At 37.9% G+C, this 21,348-nt stretch overlaps 1 protein-coding gene and 1 long non-coding RNA gene across 5 annotated transcripts in view; one reads left to right on the forward strand and one right to left on the reverse strand.

The window, feature by feature from the left end:
* Positions 1-3,209, reverse strand: part of LOC138749263 (cadherin-12-like) — a 352,525-nt gene extending 349,316 nt beyond the window's left edge. For 2 of the 4 annotated variants that reach the window (XM_069910439.1, XM_069910455.1), the window contains exons 1-2: positions 2,978-3,209; positions 488-910 (exon numbers count right to left, since the gene is read on the reverse strand). In XM_069910439.1, coding sequence (XP_069766540.1) covers positions 488-721 — 234 coding nt within the window. In that variant the 5' untranslated portion in view covers positions 722-910; positions 2,978-3,209. Of the gene's footprint in view, positions 1-487; positions 911-1,301; positions 1,603-2,367; positions 2,640-2,977 lie in introns of those variants that run through there. The other 2 variants (XM_069910443.1, XM_069910449.1) reach the window with 2 other exon arrangements.
* LOC138749321 (uncharacterized) lies at positions 2,768-20,961 on the forward strand. Its single transcript, XR_011348562.1, has 3 exons — positions 2,768-2,849; positions 16,956-17,071; positions 20,396-20,961. It is a non-coding gene; the product is annotated as an uncharacterized lncRNA (long non-coding RNA).
* The last annotated feature ends 387 nt before the right edge of the window (positions 20,962-21,348 follow it).

The raw sequence follows: 21,348 nt of genomic DNA on the forward strand, positions 1-21,348 counted from the left end.
TGATCAGAATATGGGAATGTTGCAAGATCAACATTTGTATGTTGTGCTGGTTAACAAACAGGAGAAATATGAGGAAAAGAAAAGACAGCACAATTTACCTTTTAAATCTGATGTTCTCAACACTGTTGAATCACCACCTCACTTCTTGAATATATAGAAATGTATAGCAATGCCATTGTTCAAATAACTTGTGATACAATATTAAAGTCACAAAGAAATATTGAGAGAATAAATACAATTTTGTACCTGTAATAAGCATTTCAATATAAAATATATTGAAAATTATTTTTGTTCTGTATTACATAATTAAGAATCATTCAGCAGAAGGGGATAGTTCATATTTTATGTGCATTATCAAAAATAAATTAAAATTAATCAAATTGGATACTCCTTCATCAAATATTGTGATTGCTAGAATTTATCCACCAAAGAAATATTTACCTATTTTTTTTAAATAAGGAAAACATGAAACAGTAAAATATTTTACCTTTCCCACATACTGAGGTTCAGACCCCATATATTCTTCCAGTACAAAGAACTGGTTCCAGATCCAGCCACGTCGAACACGTTGAAGCTTAGGAAGTCCATCTCCGGATAGTTCAATTATGTTGTCACTCCCTATGCGCCCTGAACTCTTTGGTGACAATGATTCCAGAGGTGTTAATAGCCCATCGTCAAGCAGAATCCAAAGAAACAGCGAGAAACAGTTCACAGTCAGCATTTGTCTCTGGCAGAGTACAGCTCAGCAGGCACGAAAATAATAACTGTTGTCTAGAAGAAGGTTTCTCGATTCATGTGGACTACCAGATCCTTCCAACTCCGTTGTCTAGGCTTCAGATACAGCTGCTGTTTGTTGTTTAAATGTGCTAACATGAAGTGCCATCTAATGTGTTAAATTCTGCGTCTGGAACTGGAAAGAAGAATTTACAAATTACATATTGACACAGAATGTTTATTTCAACTAAATGTATGTATTTGAGATCAAGCATTAAAAAATATTAATCTGCACAGCACAAGCAACTGTGAGACACAATGCACACAAATAAAACTCAAAAGCTTTTGTCTCTATCCCTTCTGGAGATACAATATTAGAAAGTCATAGGTAATTAGATTGCAGTTTACCACCTGTTTTTGTTAATGCCAGTGTATCTTTCTGCAAATGCAGTGATTGTCTCTATCTCCACTTGGCAGATCAATGAAACATTTCATCAGAGTCTACCTCAATACGACAGTCATGGTGCACTACCATGTACAGAGTGGTGATACCCACACGAAAAAGAACCTGATGGATCAATACTCACAAGGGGTGGCATGTCTGAGCTATGGTCTGTCTGAGCCAAGGCACCACAGGCTTTCAGCAGTTGTTGCTCCTATGCCTCAGCTCTGCCCTCAAAGAGCTCCGCAATAAATTTAAACATAGTCCGAGATGTTCTAAAATTCTCATGGGCCCCTGTGGTCTCTCTCTCTCTCTCTCTCCTCCACATTCTTCAATTATTATATAGACGTTCAAAATTCTTCAAGATAACCAGGTGTTTTCGCCAATGGCATTTCAGCTCAGCCTTAAATTCTTCCATTGTTCTCCTCAATATTTCCATTAAATTATCCTACCTGAGTGCACATAAATGGTCTTGATTAGGCTTTGTTATTGAATCATCCTACTGATCAGACTTGTCTTTGTAGTGAGAGAACCACACATTCTCAGGACAATCATTCTGACCGCATTAACGTCCATCATTGAGAAGGAGCAGATGTCACTTCCAGCTAGTGCGTTGTAATCAGGACATCAGCAGTGGAGGATAGGCGCCACTCTCCCCTGGGATGCCTGATGGTGAGTGTGAAAGGACGCAGATAACCAGTTAACAGTGTGAACTATAAAAACGGCTTCTTTAACTAGTTCGTTGAACAGCAAATTTACTGGTGAAAAGTGTTTGTAAGTAACAGAATTCACTGTATCATATTATTCAAAACTAGTAATCAAACTCAGCTGTCTGTCAAAGGTATTTCTATCAAACTGATCAACTTGGTCAGAAAGTGAATAATAAAGGTAGAAAACATTGCAGACGAGCTGTTGCCAATGTAGGCTCAAGCTGCACATTACTCTCACACAGTAGTTATCTATTCTCAGCACTTAACTTGTACAACAATAAATAAAAACAGAAATTGCAGAAAACATTCAGTGGGTGGGGAATCTAATGCTTTCTAACATGCTCAACGTTTGTAGTATTTTCTGTTTTTACTTCAGTTTCCAGGATCTGCAGCATTTTTGGTTTTCCTTATAAACAAACAAAAAATTCTTATCAATACTTTTCATTTACTGTGAGATATTGGATTGTAGAAGTCAATACATCACTCCTCTTAGTCACTTACTTTGAGTGCAGGACAGTCAAATGGAAAAATCGAATCATATTAAACTCTATTTACTTGACACACAACAAATGATGATCTTAACCTATTGGTATGGCATGTCCAAATATTTAACAAGTGGCTTAAAAGAAACAGTTTGCTTTAGTATCCATTTGAGGAATAAAATTGCTCAGCCAAAATTATAACTTGTGGCGGTGCACATCCTCCTGGCGAATCAGCCCCGCTTGTGTCGCCACGTGGCGGGGCAGCCATGGGAAAATGGCGTCATCAGAGGTTTCTCTCTGACTCCAGTATCCCTTCCAGTGCGCGCTCTGGGCAGTGATTATGATGTCACAATGCACCAGGTGACTAAGCTCATGCTGCCCTTATAGGGGCGTGGTGAATTTGAATAAAAACAGTCATTAACGACCCTCAACATGGTGGCCGCGTTTCTCCCACTGCTCACACCGCCACAAACTACCTTATTCAGTTAACAGAACCTTGAGGTATCATTTATTGTTTTGAATGTTCTTTAACATTATGAGCACAAACAAAAAGAGATGATGAATGAAAAGTCAGAGATGTGAATCAGTAGTGTGGATTTCTCAAAGTGCACCTTATTGCCTACACTCACCACCAAAATTCCTTATTTCTTCAAACTTTTCTTCTCTGTGTTAGGAAGTCCAATCTCACTGGCCATGTTGACAACATAGACAAGCAGCGAGATCCCAAAATGGTGTACTGTATCTCAAATTATGAAAATGGTGATGTACAAGGGCCAAATGTGCCCTGCCCATGGAACACGTCTGAAGCTCTTGTCCTCAGCTTTCCTATTCAATTTGAGTTTTTCATTCAGTACGTTTGATATTCAGGAATCTTTCAAAAATATGAAAACAAAATATTATTAAACATACTGCATATAAACAAATAAAATTTGGCTGATGGATTTAAAATACCTTTAAATAATTTTTAAAAAATGAATCAAATAAATGCAACATAACTTATTCTTCCTTTTCTTCTTTAACAACAAAAGTATAGGCTAGTTGATACAGGGCCATTCCAGCAGGATTTGAGAACAGTTTCTCAAACAGAACTGTTGAGATATTCCAGAAAGTTCCTGTTTAACTTCTGGATTGGAAGGGAAATTGAGAAGATGCATGAGTAAAATTGGGAAATCATCAGTAGAATCCAGCACTACCTGAAAATGATCAGTGCAACATAGTAAACAGGGTGTAGATCAGCAAGGAACCAAATCTATAGGTGTACTGTCAAGCACCAAATGAAGGCACTCCAATGGCTATAATGTCTCATGGTCCTGCAGTCTCTTGTCTTGTTTCAAATAAATTGCCATTTTGTTGTAATGAATTGGTTTAAAAATCAGAATCAGTTTTCCCTTATCAATTTGCTCTGCATAATCTCTGGATTTATACCAGAAATGATAGCATCCATGAACCTAAGCAAGAGGACATAGTTAAAAACGCAATGCTGGAGAGACTTAGCAGATCAAACAGAGTACTTTATATAGCAAAGACAAATAAAAAAATAACCAAGATTTCAGGCTTGAGCCCTTCATCGAGGTATGGACAAAATGTGGGCAGGCACCTGATCAAAATGGAAAGTGGGTGGGGGAAGAGCACAGTCCTACAGGCAAGAGGATAAGGGAGGGAGGACACACCAGCAAACAAGGGGAGGAGGGATAGCTCTGTGAATGGAGAAGGGAGTGGAGAGCTGGAGGTTAAAAGACAGAGAAATGGAGAAGAAAGAGGAAGCATGGAGAGTAGGCTAGCAGAAACTGGAGGTCAACATTAATGCCATCTGGCTGGAGAGAGCCAAGACAGGAAATTAGGTGGGCTTGGTTTGGCATAGATTCAAATTCTATTACAAAGGTTTGAGCACAAAACAAAATTAAACACATGCTGCTGTTCAATATTAAGGGACTGCTGCCTTTTGGATGAAACTACACCCATTTCTATACTGACAAATAAATGTTAAAGATCAAAAGTAATTTCAAAGGAGACCCTTGGTCAATATATCTCCCTCAGCCATTATTGCCTTTCTTATTGTGGAAGCTGCTTATATGTGCTAAGTAACATACACACTTTCTGTACTAAACGATGACAAAGAAAATAAGAAATAGAAATGGGAGTAGGCTATTTGACCCCTTATTCCTGCTCCACCATCCTTATTCTCAGGCAATCTCTTGGGATCAAAAATAACTTTCTTCCCCTTCAGTTGATTATGTTTATGGGTGACTGATGAGCAGAGTGAGGCATCCACATTTCTTCCATAGATATGGCTGGAGATATCCAGCAGAATGGACTGATAGGTTGTTTACGAGATGTGTGCTCCTTCTGCACTTTATGTCTGCCCTTTACCCTCAGCATCCTCAGAACTATTCCCTGTTACTATTTCTTGAATTTGACCAGGGGTTAGAAATTCCCAACAGTTGTTAAGGAGGTAGTAGTTTAAGAATGTTTTGAGAACAACCTTGAATAATTTTCTCGGTATGCCTGACCTTTCAAAGTTCAGCGTTCAAATTTATTGTCAGAGTACATATATGACATCACATACAATCCTGAGATTCTTTATCCTGTGGGCCAGGCAGAATGTTTACTTCTCAGCAACTGTAAAATGTACACAAGGAAGATATGTTTATAAAATAGAGTAATGTAAACAAAGAATGAAATGTGAAAAAACTGACTGCAATACTGAAAAAAAAATTCAGTAATAAATAACGTGCAAAGTTAAAGTCCTTAAATGAGACATTCAGTATGATTGTGGGTGATACTTTACCTCATTGTCATATTCCAGTTCATTCCTGCACTTCTACTCTCCTTTTACCTCTTCCAGACACAACAGCAATACAGTTCCTTTGGTCCTTACCTCTCAGGTTTCACGTTCAGCACATCGTCATCATTGCCACCACTTGCTACACAATCCTATCGCCAGTCAGATTTTCTCTTCCCCACCTTCTGCTTTTTGCTCTCTTCCTTACTTCCTGGTTCATTCAGCAACACATGACTAAAGGCCCAATTGCCACATCAGACCTGAAGTTAGGGGTCTTTAGGAAAATGAGGCCGATGGCAGGCTCTTCAACCTCGCAAGTCTGAGAGCCAAAATCAAAGTCAGGGACATAGTGGTGCATGAGCTACAGTTTGCTGACAACTGTGCGCTCTTTGCCCACTCTCTTGAAGACTTACAAGAGATCACCAGTCACTTTGACAGTGCTACCAAGAGCTTCAGATTGATAATCAGACTGAAAAAGATAGAGGTTTTGAAACAATTGGCCCCTGGCTATGAAGAAATGACTGCCCTCATTGATGACACTTATCTCAATGCTGCCAACACCATTTGCTACTTGAGCAGCAATATAACATCCTCAGCTTCTCTAGATGATAGAGTTTGAGTCAAGAACCTAAAAGGCCGGCTTTGTCTTTGGTCAGCTTAAAATATGTGAACTCTGCTGAGAAAAAGCTCAAAGAGGCAATGGAGGAAAGGCACAGGACGTGCCACAACACAGCTTCTGCCCCTGTTACCCCTCCAGGCCTCACCTGCCAAGTACACGGCAAGCAGAGCATCTCAATGATCGGCCTGTACAGCTACTTCAGGATGCACATATCAAACCCCACAAACTACAGGATGATGATAATGGAGATGGAGATGGAAGATAATAATAATCACCATCATCATTTTAATAATCCTGGTTTTAAATAGGACTAGAATGACTCTCTATTCTGGTTGAATATCAGTGGTAATATTGTACTACTTCAACAACACATGATCAAAGGCCCAGTTGATAAATATATGCCAGTATTTGGAGACACACAGGTGAATGAAGATGATGGAATCTGGAGATGCAAACTACCTTCTGGAAAAACTCAGTGAGTTGAGCAGCGCCAGTGGGAGAGAGAGAAAGAGAGAGAGAGAGAGAGAAAAGAAAGAAGGCTTCTGGCCTGAAACGTTGACCATTTGTGTTTTTCCACTGATACTGCTCGACCTGCAGCAGATTGTTGGTCTATATTTATTTCTCTTTTACTTAATCTCATTTGAATATACTATTTTGCTAGCCTATTCCTTTTGCTCCATTATAAAAGACTCAATTACTCAGCAAAAGGAGTTTCAAGGTACTCCTTCCATCCGATAGCCAACAGGTAACCCTTGGACAAGGTGCAGTACCTGTGTAGCCTCCCATTCAGGGTCACGTGAAGCCATGGATTGCAGATGGGGGATGGGTTTTATAAGCAGATTCTACAAATTGGAACTTATAGTTGTGAAACTAAAAATGCTGGGCAGATGAATCTGCTGTTCCATGGCCAGGGTTATCCATACAATATGGAGAAAGTGGCAATGGGAAACCACTTCAGTATTTTTTCCCTTGTATCATCATGAACTCAATATTGACTACAGTCTCAAATCAAATATAGAGCCTTCACTGAAGGAGAACAGGGGAGGCAACAACTAAAATTCGGAGGATCAGAAAGTGTGATAGATGGAGAGACATGGTCGCCCATGCTGAATGGCAAGGCTTCTGAATGAGAAAAACGAAATATCAGAATATTTGTTTTCTGCCAGTTCCCTGCTCGTAGAAAACTTTATATCATCCTGCAAAGAAATCTGAAACATGACCTTGCTCTGTTTTATGCTGATATATTGTAGAAAGCAATAAACATTGTTTGATTTGGATCAAACCTCTGAGAGCCACTCACAGAAATTAAGTTACTTTTGGAAAAGGTTGTGGTTATCTAATCACACTAGGCTTTACAATGTAACTCCCACTTTCCTAATAAAATCAAGAGACTCATGCTAATCTTATAAGATGCACAGTCAATAGGAGTAGTATTAAAAACCCACAGTAATTCTAGAGGAACTCAGCCGGTCTCGCAGCATCCCTAGAAGGCAAGGATACAGTGATAAAGGATAAAGAACACGGTGGGGTGGGGAAGAAGCAGCAGCAAGGAGTCAGAATCAGTGAGGCGAGGCCAGGCAGGCACAGCAGCAAGGAGCCTGGATACTTGGAGGCTCGATGGGGGCAGCAGTGAGGGGCTCAGCCTGGACATAGCAAGGCCTGCTGAGGACCAGCAGGAGCAGCGGTGAAGGGAAGCTCGATTTTTGATCTTTTGGCTATTAGAATTAATAGAATAAGAATAATATTAGAATGCCTTTCTGGTAATGTATCACAAATTTCAGTGATCTGGAGATCTGCTTGATTACAATTAGGGAGTCAGGGAGGAATTTCCTTAAGTTATTTTTTTGCTGAAATTGGCCTCAGTTTTTTTTTGGATTTTGCCTCACCCAGGAGCCACATTACCAGCATATTAGGGGAGAGAGTGGTAGTAATCCAAATGGAGCAGTGGCAATAGATAGAGAGAATAGAGAGAGAGAGATAAAAATAGAGACAGAGAGAAGGATAAAGAGAGAGAGAGAGATTGAGAAAGATAGAAATAGAGAGAGAAAGATTGAGAAAGAGATAGAGAGAGAGAGAACAGGAGAGAGAGAAAGAAAGATTGAGAAAGATAGAGAGAGAACAGGAGAGAGAGAGAGAGAGAGAGAGAGAGAGAGAGAGAGAGAGAGAGAGAGAAGGGGGTACAGTGAGTGGGAATGCAGCCAAGGTAGAGGAATGCTCCTCTTGCTGGATGCAGGTTGTCAGGGAAGCCTGCAGTATCCCTGTTAACTTCATCTGTGAGAAGATCATTCAGCTGCAACTCCTGCCAAATTGAGGTAAGGAATTGGAGAGGAGTTGGATGAATTCCAGATCATTTTGGAGGCAGAGGGTGTGACTGACAGGTGTTACAGGGATATTATCACATCTAGGAGGCAGGAGAAGGGTAGATGGGTGATAGTCAGGAGTGGGATAGGAACAGGTAGGCAGGCAGTGAAGGGCACCCCTGTGGGTGTTCCCCAGAATAACAAGAACTGCATACTGTTGAAGGGGACAAAGGCCACAGTGATCAGGCATCTGGCACAGAGTCTGGTACTATGGCTAAGAAAGGAAGGGAAGAGAAGAGGTGAACTGTAGTGATTGGAGATTCCTTAGTGAGGGGGACAGATAAGGGGTTCTGTGGAGGAGATTAAGTATCCCAGATGGTACGTTGCATCCCTGGTGCCAGGATCTGAGATATCCCAGATCAAGTTCACGGCAATCTCAAGTGGGAGGATGAACAGCCAGATTTCGTGGTTCATATAGAGTCTAATGACATGCGTAGGAAGGGTGATGAGGTCCTGCAAAGAAAGTTCAGGGATTTAGGAGTAGGTTGAAGGACAGGTCCTCCAGGGTAGTGATCTCAAGATTGCTACCCATGCCATGTGTTGGTGAGGTTAGAAATAGGAGCTTAACATGTGGCTGAAGACATGGTATAGGAGGAAGAGCTTCAGGTTTCTGGATCATTGGGCTCTCTTCCAGGGAAGGTGGGACATTATCCAATTGGACACTTTTCATCTGAACTGGAAGGGGACTAATATCCTGTGGGCACATTTGCTAGTGCTGCTCTGGAGGGTTTAAGCTAGATTTGCAGGGGGAGGGGAACCAGGATGCCAAAGCAGATGGAGGACCAGAGGAGGGAAATTATATGGTTACAATTGCATGCACTGTTAGAATTCAACAGGTTGAACATGGTAGTAATGTTCTCAGGTGCATCTGTTTCAATGCAAGTAGTATTGTAGAAAAGGAAGATAAGCTTAGAGTGTGGATTGGCCGGTGCAATTACAACATTGTGGCCATCAGTGAAATTTGGTTGCAGGATGTCCAGGACTGGCAGCTAAGGTTCCAGGTTTCCATTTCTTTAGACGTGATAGAAGTTGGGGATGCGGAGGTGGGTATGAAACGGGGGGAGGAATGGCATTGCTTATCAGGGAAAATATCACAGCTGTGCTCAGTCAGAACAGACCAGGTAACACATCTACTGAGGCTATATGGGCAGAGCTGAGAAACAGAAAAGGTATGACCACAGTTATGGGTTTGTATTATCGACCCACCCCCCAATAATCAACGAAAATTGGAGGAGCATATCTGTAGAGACGTAACAGAAAGCTGAAGGAATCATAAAGTTATGATAGTAGGAGATTATAACTTTACAAATATTGAATGGCATTCCCATACTGTAAAAGGGCTGGATGGCTTAGAGTTTGTCAATTTGTCAAGAAAATTTTTTTAAATCAATATATAGAGGTACCAACAGAGAGAGTGCAATACTGGATCTCCTATTAGGGAACGAGAGAAGTTTGTGTAGGGGAACATTTTGGGTCCAGTTATCATAAAGCCATTAGTTTCAAGTTAATAAAGAAGGATAGGTCTGGACTCAGGTTGAGATTCTAAATTGGAGAAAGGCTCATTTTACTTTTGTACATGTCCAAATTGCATGTAATATTGTTCCAATTTCTTGTTTATAATGGAAACATTTGTCCAACATTGTTGGATTCCATTCTTTTAACTTTTGTGATATCACATATAATTTATGTAGCCAATTATGTCATACAAAATCAAATATTTATTGTATTGGTTCCTCTACATAGTTCCTCCCATGTTTTGTTCTTTATTCATATTTTTAAATCTTTTTCCCAACCTTGTTTAGGTTTGTACATTGCTTCATCATTTTCCTTGTATTCTAATAATACAAAAAAAAGGGGATAAAAAACGGGTAGGAGGTTAAAAATACCCCCTCCCGTCTAAACCGCGCAATGCGGTAACCCCCCAAAAAAATGGGTGTGAGATAACTCACATGTAGCAGATGACTTTCGGGAAATAGTGCCTATCCAGTTCTCTCCCCCAACTCTCACTTCATCTTAAACTAACATCATCATTATTTAATATCCCTTTTTTTAAAAAAAAACATTAGAAAAAAAGGGACAACTCTTCTTTTAATCAGCTCCAACTGCTGAGTCACCATTACAACCATTCCTTCTTGGAGTATGGCTCTTTTCTTCCATCTCTTGTCTCTTTAGAGATCGCGGCGGACTATGTCTCTGTTGAAACTGAGTAATTGGCAGCTCTTGAGCAAATGCTATAGCTTCCTTTGGAGAATCAAAGAACTTTGGTTGGCAACCATCATGAGAAACCTTCAAAACAGCTGGATATCTAAAGGTTGCCTTGCTTTCTTCCACAACAACTCTTTAGCAGGATTGAATTCCCGTCGTTGGAACATAACTTCTTGACTCAAATCTGCATAGAAGAAAACTCGATTATTTTGAATCATCAAGGGTGATTTTCTCTGTTGTGCATTTCTAATAGCCACTCGTAAAATTATTTCTATGTCGTAATAATTCAAGCAACGAACCAAAACAGGTCTTGGACTTTGACCTGAAATAGGTCTTCTACGCAAGGCTCTGTGAGCACGTTCCAGTATTATACCTTCCAGGCAATGTTCTTGACCCAGCACCTGCGGAATCCATTCAGTAAAAAAAATTCTTGGGTCTGGTCCCTCCATACCTTCCGGCAAACCAATAATCTTTATATTGTTCCGTCTGGATTGGTTTTCCAAATAATCAATCTTTTTCACCAAATTTTTATTTTGAGTTTGTAAATCTTCGACCATTTTGGTCACATCAAAAACTTGATCCCGTATTCCGTCTATATCTTCTTCACACAAATTAAATTTATCTCTCACTTCAAGCTTAAAAAGCTCCAAACTCAGCCATCTGTTGAGAATGTATTTTCACCAGAGTATTAAACCTAGTACCAAGTTCAGTCATAATCTTGGATAATCCCTGCATTGTATAAGATAATTTAGATTCAAGATTCTCAAAAATCTTTTCAATTGGAAGAGGTTTTGGCTCAACAGATTCCTGCTTCTTCTGCATAACCAAAGGATCTTCTGCTCCTTCCTTCATTTTGGTTACCTTACTTTTAGTATGACTGCGTGTGGAAACCCCAGCCACAGCCTCTCCAGCAGTGACTGGAGGACGCTGGCCGGGGTTTTCCCCAGTCCATAATGTATTAAGATCTCCCAGTACATCAAGTTGTATAGGTTCTTCTATCTCAAGAGATGCAGTATGCAGCGCCACCTCTACAGTTGACAAATGCCTTTGAGTAACTCTTTGTTCTAAAGGCTGTTTGGTGCCCTCTTTAGGGGGCTCTACCGATGTAACATAGAGCTCTACATCTGAACACTGTACCTCTCTCCTGGGATCCATTTCATGCTGAGCCCGGTGTCTTTCCTGTAGGTAGGCTCCAAAACTTGAACTTTTGGAAAATGTAGTTTTTTGATGATCTGTTATCGGTTTTTTTTGCTATTTTCCACCAATTGTACCATCATAAGTTAAATTAACAGCACTGAAATTATCTAAACTTTTAAAGAATTTTAACGGGCATTTCTAGACAAAACAATAAGATAGAGTCAGGAGAGGACTGGAAGGCATGTCTGATCCTTACACCATCTTGCCACGCCGCCATCATTTTCCTTGTATTGCAATTTTCTGTACATATTTGTGATATTTTCTTTTACTATTGCTGTGTCTGCAATTAAGTATTCATAGCAGCTACTCTCAGGTAATCTTAAGCTTGTTCCCAATTTTTCTTTTAAAAAAGTTTTCAACTGATAGTATGAAAATATTGTACTATGTGATATTCCGTATTTGTCGTTTAACTGTTCAAATCTTATCAATTATTTCCCAAAAAGCAATCTTTTATTCTTTTAATTCCTTTCCTTGCCCATTCTTTAAAAAATAAATTGTCTTTTATAAAAGGAATTCATGGGTTTTGCATTAGTAGCATTTTTGGTATTTGATAATTTATCATTTTTTGCTCCAAATATATATTCTTCCATGTTTTTAGTATTGATAGATTGTTGTGTTGTACCATTTTTTTCCTCCAATTTATGGAGTAAATGTTCTGGGACCTTTTCTCCTAATTTAGATAATTCTACCTTGAGCCAGTCTGGTTTTTCTCCTGTCTGATAGAATTCTGATACGTTTCTTAATTGTGCTCCTCTATAATAATTTTTGAAATTTGGTAATTGTAATCATCCTTGGTTATACATCCATGTTAATTTTTCTAAAACCACTCTTGATTTTTTACCATATCATAAAAACTTTCTTATTAATTTCAGTCTTATAAAAAAATTATGCTGTCAAGGGAATTGGTCATGTTTGGAATAGATATTGCATCTGTGGAAATATATTCATTTTGATGCAGTTTACTCTTCCTATTAAAGTTAATGGTAAATCTTTCAATTTTTCTAAATCTTGTTTTTTTTTTATTAATGGTTGGTAGTTTAATTTATACAAATGATTTTAATTGTTATCTATCCTGATACCAAGGTAACGTTTAGCCTGTGATTCCCATTTAAATGGGAATTCCTTTTTATATTTTGTATAATCAAGTTTGTTCATTCGTATCACTTCACTTTTATTGATGTTAACCTTGTCTCCTGATATTTCTCCATATTCTTTCAATTTTATATATAACTTTTTTTATTGATTTATTTGGGTCTGTTAAATATACTATGATGTCAATTGCAAACAAGCTCATTTTATATTCTTCCTCTTTTACTTTTATTGCCTTTATCTTAGGTTCCTTTTTTATCAGTTCTATGAATGGTTCTATGGCCAAAGCAAACAGGGAAGGTGATAGTGGACATCCCTCTCTGGTTCACCTACTCAAATTAAAGTGATTTGAAATGTACCCATTTGTTACTATTTTTGCCAAAGATCAATTATACAATGCTCTGATCCAATCAACAATTTTTTTTGGTAATTTGAATTTTTGTAGTACTTTAAATAGATAATTCAATTCCACCCTATCAAAAACTTTTTCCGCATCTAGAGTTACTGGTAAAGTTGGTGTCTTATTTAATTGTGCTGTGTGGATTAAATTAATAAATTTACAGACATTATCTGCCACTCTTCTATTTTTAACAAATCCTGTCTAATCTAGTTTTACTAATTTCAGTATATAATCTGTCAATCTATTTGCTAGTAATTTTGCAATTAATTTAGAAAATATATTGGTCTATATGACTCCAGATCTTTCCTGTTTTTGGAATTACTGTAATTATTGCTGTTTTACATGAGTCTAATAAATTCTGGGTTTCTTCCACCTGTTTCATTTCTTCTAAAAAAGGCGGAATTAATAGACTACTAAATACTTTATAAAACTCTGTAGGGAATCCATCTTCACCTGGTGTTTTATTATTCAATAATGTTATTAATGTACCCTGTATTTCTGCAATTGTCAGGGGTTTTTAGAAATTTATTTTGATCTTCCAAATGTAATTGGGGTAATTCAATGTTTGATAAAAAATCATCTATCTTGTCATTTTTCCCTGAATTTTTGGTTTGATACAATTGCTTATAGATTATTTTTAAAATGTCTATTAATTTCTATTGGATTATATGAAATCTGTTTATCCTCTTTCCTTGTTACTAAGATAGTTCTTTTTGCTTGTTCTGTTTTTAGCTGCTAAGCCAATATTTTATGGGTTTTCTCTCCTAATTCATAAAAGCTTTGCCTTTTTTTATGTTTTACTCCACTTTGTATATTTGTATGGTGTCATATTTTATTTTTTTCTCTGCCATTTCTCTCTATCTTCCCATTTTTTTTTCTATAATTACTATCTCTTTTCCAACTGTTCTATTTCCTGATTACATTATTTTTTAAATCTTAGTTGTGTAGCTAATTATTTGTCCTCTAATAAAGGCTTTCATTGCATCCCATAATATAAATTTATCTGTTACCAAATTTGTATTTGTTTCAAAATAAATATTGATTTGTTGTTCAATGTATTCCTGAAAATCTTGGTTTTTTTTAAACAATATAGGGTTTAGCCTCTATCTATATGTTTTGGTGGAATATTCTCTAAATTAATTGTCATTAATGAGGGTGAGTGGTCAGACAATATTTTTTTCATATATTTGGTTTTTCAAATTCACCCCTGAATCTGAGCCGACAACAAGAACATATCGATCCGAGAATGTTCTGTGTCTGTTCGAATAATCTCTTTCATTTGGGTGTTGTTTTCTCCATTTGTCAATTATCTTCATATTATGCATTGAGTTTAATAAAAATTACGCTGCTTTATATTTTATATTTGTCTTCCTGGTTTTGTCTATCAGTGGGTCTAGGTTAAAATTAAAGTCTCCCCCTAATAAAATGTGTTCCTGTATGTCTGCTATTTTAAAAAAAAAGATGTCCTGTATAAATTCCTGGTCATCTTTATTAGGTGCATAGATATTCAGCAAGTTCCAAAATTCTGAATAAATCTGGCATTTCATCATTAAGTATCTACTCACTGGGTCTGTAATTATTTCATTTACCTTAACTGGTAGTTTTTTATTAATGAATATAGCAACTCACCTGGCTTTTGAGTTGTATGATTATGCCACTACATAACCTGCCCAGTCTCTTTTTAACTTATGGTGTTCTATTTCCATTAAGTGTGATTCTTGTATAAATGCTATACAGGTACACAATCCTTTATCTGGACATCTAAACTCTGGAAAGCTCCAAAATCCCACAAGTGAGGACCAGAGGTTGAGGGAGGTGGCTGAGGGACTGGCAGTCAGGGAAGACAGCTGAGGGACCATGGTTGGGGGATACTGCTGGGTGGCCAAGGGACCAGCGGCCGGGGGAGACTGCCGGGTGGCCGAGGGACCGTGGTCGGGGGACGTCCAGGTGGCTGAGGGACCGGCGGTTGGGGGAGGTGGCCGAGGGACTAGCAGCTAAGGGAGACTACTGGGCAGCCAAGGGACCGGTGGTTGAGGGAGACAGCCGAGGGACAATGGTTGGGGGAGACTGCTGAGTGGTCGAGGGACTGGTGGTTGGGGGAGATGTCCTGGCAGCCAAGTGACCACGGTCGGGGGAGACATCTGGGTGGCTGAGGGACTGGCAGTTGGGGGAGGCAGCCAAGGGACTGCAGTTGGGGGAGATGGCCGGGTGACTAGAAGGGGGTGGGGGTTGTTACGGCAGCACAATTCTGGTGGGCTTTCCGAAATCTGGAAAAATCCAAAATTCTGAACACACTGTCCCCCAAGGGTTCCGGATAAAGGATCGTGTACCTGTATCTATTCTCCTTTTTAAAAAAAAAATTAGTGTCAGTACTTTTTTTCTCTTAATTTCATTGTGGATTCCATTAATATTAATAGTCATATAGTTCAATGTATTCATCCTTTTTCAGCTCTCTTCCACTTCTTCAACCCTTCCATGTCCCTTCTTCTAAAATCAGTCTTTGCATTGTTTTTATTCTTTACTATATGCAACAAAACAACTAATAAAAAAATTAACAAGCACTATGAATGAACTAAACAATACTATTAACAAAACAACATTAATTTCCTCTATACTGAGTTGTCCTTGCCACTTCACAAGACAACCACAACTCCCTTTTTTACTTGGGTTATGATATTAACGGCAAACGCCAACAAATTTCACAGTGGGTAGATTCTCTACCTTTCCCAGCCCTCCCCCAGAGAAACACTATATATTGTTCTTAAAAATATGACAAAGCTTTTTTTTAAACTTAAATATCCGTACTCAAATTATTAACATTCTAACTTATTTATATGCATTATCTTAATAGACCTTTTAATATTTCTTTCACTCCTCTTCTTGTTGCTTATTTGGTCATCGGTTTTCAAAGCAGTGAGCTTCTTCTGGGTCTGAAAACAGTCTATTTTGTCCATCAGGAACAAATACCTTCAACGCCGCTGGATGCCATAACATAAAATTATAACCATCTCTATATAGTATATATTTTTTTCTAAATTAAACTCTTTTTGTTTCTTTATAAGTTCAAAACTAATGTCTGGATAAAAGAATATTTTTTCCCCTTATGCTCCAGTGGTTCCTTATTTTCTTCCACTTTTTTCCTTGCCAGTTCCAATATTTTCTCATTCCTCATATAACATAATAGTTTTATTAGTATGGAGCACAGTTTCTGATTTGGCTGTGGTTTTGGTGCCAATGCTCTGTGGGCTCTTTCAATTTTTATTTCTTCTTGGAGTTCTTCCACTCCCAAGATCTGCGGAATCCATCTTTTTATAAATCCTTTGCCTCTTTTACACACATTATTTTTATATTATTTCATCTGTTGAAGTTCTCTATAATGTCAATTTTTTTGGGCTAATAAATCATGTGTTTTCTTAATTTCTTTATCTCTATCTTCCAGGTTTTCTCTTTGCTCAATCATCTCAATTTCCATACCTGTCACTCCGTCTTCCACCTTATCAGTTCTTTTTCTCATATCTGTCATAGCTTTCTCCATTCTTGGTATTTTAAAATCTGTTTCTTGTATAGTTTTTTTTTAATAATATTGAACTCAGACATTATTTTATTCATTAGCAACTTTATTTGATAATCAAAATATTCTTTGTCAATCATCTGGGTTTTTTTTAAACTTTGTATTTTCTTCCTGTAAATTTTTATTTTCATCTTTATTTTATTTCTAATGCTCTATTTCTGGGTTCTGTGTGGTGCCTTTTTGGTGATGTCTCTTTTACAACTTCTCAAACTGCCAATCCAGTGTCCCGCTGTTAGCGTTAGTTTCTACCATTTATTTCAATATTATTCTTACCATGTGCATGTGAGGACGTCTCCTGCACAATCTCTCCAGCTGTCAATGGAGCAGCCCGGCAACCGTCTTCACTGGCTTCTTTGTGCATGTGCGTTGGCATTTCTTTTTCAGATTTTGTCAGCCACCATTCGAGAGTGTTCTGGGGAATGTTGTCATTCAGTTGGCTGTTCATCGACTTCATTGATCGGGCCATGTTCTTGAGGAGAGTCCACTGCTCCCAGATATCGGTAAGGCCTTCTTCTGTTTTTTTTCTGATGATTTTTGAAAATTCTTCTTATTTGATATTGTTAACCTTTCTTTCTTTGGTGCTATCTTTAAATTCTTCCTATGATTTTTTATCTTATAATTTTTTTTTCGTATTTTTCTTTTCTGCTTCGTTTTTCTATCTTTCTAAAAAAATTTCTCTGAGGAGGGCTGGTTTTCCTTGACCAGCCACTACTCCATCACGTGACCCCTCCTTTTTACCTATATCTTGAAGAAGGGGTCAAGCTTGAAACATCAGTTATATATCTTTACCTCCTATGGATGGTGCGAGACCAGCTGAGTTCTTCCAATATTTTTGTGTGTTTTTACTGCCATCTCAGCATCTACAGATGTTTATGTTTCTCTCCCATAGGAAGCGTATAGCTGACTCAAAGAAGTCAGAATCTGTGGACTACGCTGACAGTACAATATGACACCAGGCAGAATTGGAATTTGACATGAGGGAAATAATCACATAGAACATTCAGATCCATTAGCAATCATTTTTAATATGTGAAGCGATTTGAATATCAGTTATAGCATTGAGCTGCAGGTACAACATTTACACTCAAGACGAGCTTATTATAGAGATCAGTTTGAAGTATTCATCAGTAAATCACGCCAAAGCATGGCAAATGATCCTCTGGCAGAAGCTCTCTTCTTATGGACATGTGCACATCGTCAGCTCTAATCATAATGCATGCCTTCCTGACTGAAGAAAGGATGAGATAACAAACCAGTGAAGAGTAGCAGATGAGTTATGATCCTTCATTTGCCTCTAAATATGGCCAATGGATAATGGAATTAACTAATTTGAGTGGAAATACACCAAATTTATTAAGCAATTTATTGGAGAAAAGAACTGTCTTGATATGTAACTGAGCTGACAGAAGCTGACACAATCAAATGTTTAACTGAGGAGAATGCAATAATTGGAGATAATCGGGTTACAACTAAGAATACATTAACCCAGTCCAGACAGTGTTTACTACACCCACCTAAAGAATGCATATCTTACTGGTTCAATGACCTTGAGTCCAGCTATTCAGAGTCAAACCATGATCTAGACTCTGTCAAAATGATTTCTTCTTCAATTTTACTAACACAGGCACTGAGTTTATCACGCAGTGTTTCATGCTTTATATTAAGCAGTCAAACCTTTTGATTCTCTCAGTTGCTCTGGTCATTATATAAATCTCACACACCCATGATCAATATTAAATAAAACAATTTCTCCAAAGTACTCTACACCAAATAACTCTATTTGACTGATGATTATTATATTATATACTGTCATAAAAGCCTGTATATTTAAACCTGACATTTAATTATGAGGAAACACTGATTCTATATCTATTTCTTCCTCAGTCCATCTACTGCTGAAATCCTCGACTATGTCTTTTTTTTGCCACCAAGTTTGACTAATCCATTGCTTCCATTTAAGCAGTTTCCCATCTGCCACATTCCATAAATCTGAACACATCCAAAACTACTGCATAATGCAATCATCCATCATCCACGTGTATAAAAACTTACACTGGTTCCTGATTGGTACAATCTATAAAATCTGCATTTTCTCAAATCTCGGCACCCTCCTCCAGTTTGACATTCTCTGAGATATTTGAGCTTCTTCAACATAAGTATTTGATGCCTTCCCAGATTTAATCACTTTACCATTATCTGCCAATGCTTCAGCCTTCTGTCTCTCCGTCGGTGCAATTTTGCCCCTAAACCTCTTCATCACCTTACAACTTGTCTTTTTGTTCACACCTGGCTTTTTGCCAAAAATGCTTTCAATTCCCCTGTGAAATACCTTTGAATATCTTTCCATCTTACAACCAATATATAAATTGAAGTTGCTTGTTGCTGCAACCATCATGATTAATATCTGATTACTTCAAATATGATCTGGTTTTTCTTCTCCTTTCAGGGTAATCACAGTTAACCAGGTATAATTTTCATCTTCAAGAGCAAATAATTAATAAATTATTCAGTCATATGGAAGCCGTCAGATTGTTTGATGTTCCCAATCCATTCCACAGATGTGTCCTGATTGCTGGACCTATGGAGGATTTATTGATGTCCTGATATAAGAAGTATTTCCAATCATACTTTTCTGGGTCAGTCACAATGTTCCTGTCATTTTATATCAGATTAACCACAAAAGGGAGCAGTGTTGCAATGATCAACACATGATTAATGAGACAGATTGACTGTGAACAGGGGAGAAGCTTAATTCCAGAAACAATACTTCTACTCAAATCAAAGTTGGAATCAATATACGATCAAGTAGGCAATGCTCTGAGCTTAGAAGTTATTGCTGGAAATGCTTTCTTACAACCTTTAACTTATATTTACAGCAAAAAAATATGTACTTTCTTGAAGAAGGCCAAAGCATAATGTGATGGACAAGAATAAAGAAACACAGTAGTTTATTTATGCTGTGAGACTGATAAGCCATTCAATTCGATGATGCCTGGTCAATTTTACTCACCTCTGCCCCATGTACTCGAGATTTAAAAATTTAAAAAATATCAAAAATAAAAAATAATTTTGCATCCAATACCTTCAATACCATATGACACAAGAGGAGGCCATTTAACCATTCAAGTTTATACCGGCACAGACAACAATCCCATTTCCTCATAATTTTTTCTCATAATCTGTTCACCACACTTAGGTCAATCCTACCATTCATTTACATCAGGGAAGATCTGGTGGCCAATTAACGTAGTGTGCAATTGGCATATGGGGGGGGGGGGGGAGGGGGGGAATCTCGCATAGTCACCAGGAAAACATGCAAACATCACACATACACTATTGGAGGTTACAATTGAACCTGGGTAACTTAAGCTGTGAGGCTACTTGCTACACCATTCTGTTACCCAAGATGTTTTAAGTGAGGTGTTTTAAGACATTTTCAACCCTCACAGTATTAATGGAAAGAAAGTCAGGTGCATTGTAGTCTGAATCTAAAGTTGACCCAACCAATTAGCATTGAGTAAATGTGGAGATATGAGTTGTTTATGAAGATTTCTGATGAAGCAAGGAGCATCATCTTCCAGAGATCAAAATATCAGAGGAACTTGGGGTGAACATCTGAAACAGCTGAACATAAATATTTCTGAAAAGTAGAGGTAGCAGTAAAATTAACCTGACAAAGAGCCATTGGAATAAATCGTTAATTCTGTTTTTTTTCTTCAGACTCAGACAGAAGAAAATCAGAACTGAAGCTAGTTTGTGTATTCCAGCAGTTTCTGTTTTTGATTCAGAGTTCTAACATCTAATTGTTTTGTTTTTATTTTCAGAATGAATTTGGAACTAACAATGACATTTAGTAAATGCTAATTCTGCCTGATCTCACAAGCTGAGCTGATGCAGGCCTCATTAGTATTTAGATTGGAACGCCAAGTTCAGTCAGCCACCCAGAAAGCATCATGATGTAAAAGGAAAGCACATTGGAGCAACTAAAGCACCCCTGGGACTTCTACTTTTACCAATAAATTCATGCAGGGACAGAAAGACCATCTTAATACTCTGAAGGACTGACACTTTTCCTACCTTATTTACAACAGTTTGTTGGGTAAACATTTTTCCCCATCCAGTGATCATTTTTTGACTTTTTATTCATCATTTCCTCTCTGAGGGGGTGGCTTTTAGAGAAAAAAAATCATCTCACTCCCCTCGCAAAAATAAATAAGATATCATGACTGGTTGGGTCTTAACAGGATCATTCAGAGTCAGGACATCACAGAAACAATACAGCACATATGGAAGTCATTTGGCCATGCAAACCAATCTCCTCCTCCAGCACAACCCCGATCTTGAGAAGAGCAACGTGATTAAAAAAAACCCATAAATCTGTGGACTTTTATGTGCAAACCATTAAAATCTGTTGAAAACTATGTTTTATTTATTTCAAATGTGCCAGAGATTTATGTGGGGTCTTATCAGCTGTCAGAGAAGAGCAGACTAAATCGTCAGTGGACCAGCTCCCTCATCTTTAATTCTGACGCCTGCCTGCTTTTTGCTTATACCTTGAAAAAGGACTCAGGCCCAAACCATCAGTAATATAGTACATCTTTACCTCTGATGGACCTGCTGAGTTCATCACAGGAATGGACAAAGAGTTGAAAAGTGTCGCTAGTTCAATCAACTTGCTAAAATTTTAAACATGACAGAAACCTTTCAGGTTTTACATAGTCTCTAACAATGGGTTTGATCCCAATGCACTTTTAATACGTTCCTCTAACCTTCTTCA

The sequence above is a fragment of the Narcine bancroftii genome, chromosome 1 (genome assembly GCF_036971445.1).
Source record: "Narcine bancroftii isolate sNarBan1 chromosome 1, sNarBan1.hap1, whole genome shotgun sequence".
NCBI lineage: Eukaryota > Metazoa > Chordata > Chondrichthyes > Torpediniformes > Narcinidae > Narcine > Narcine bancroftii.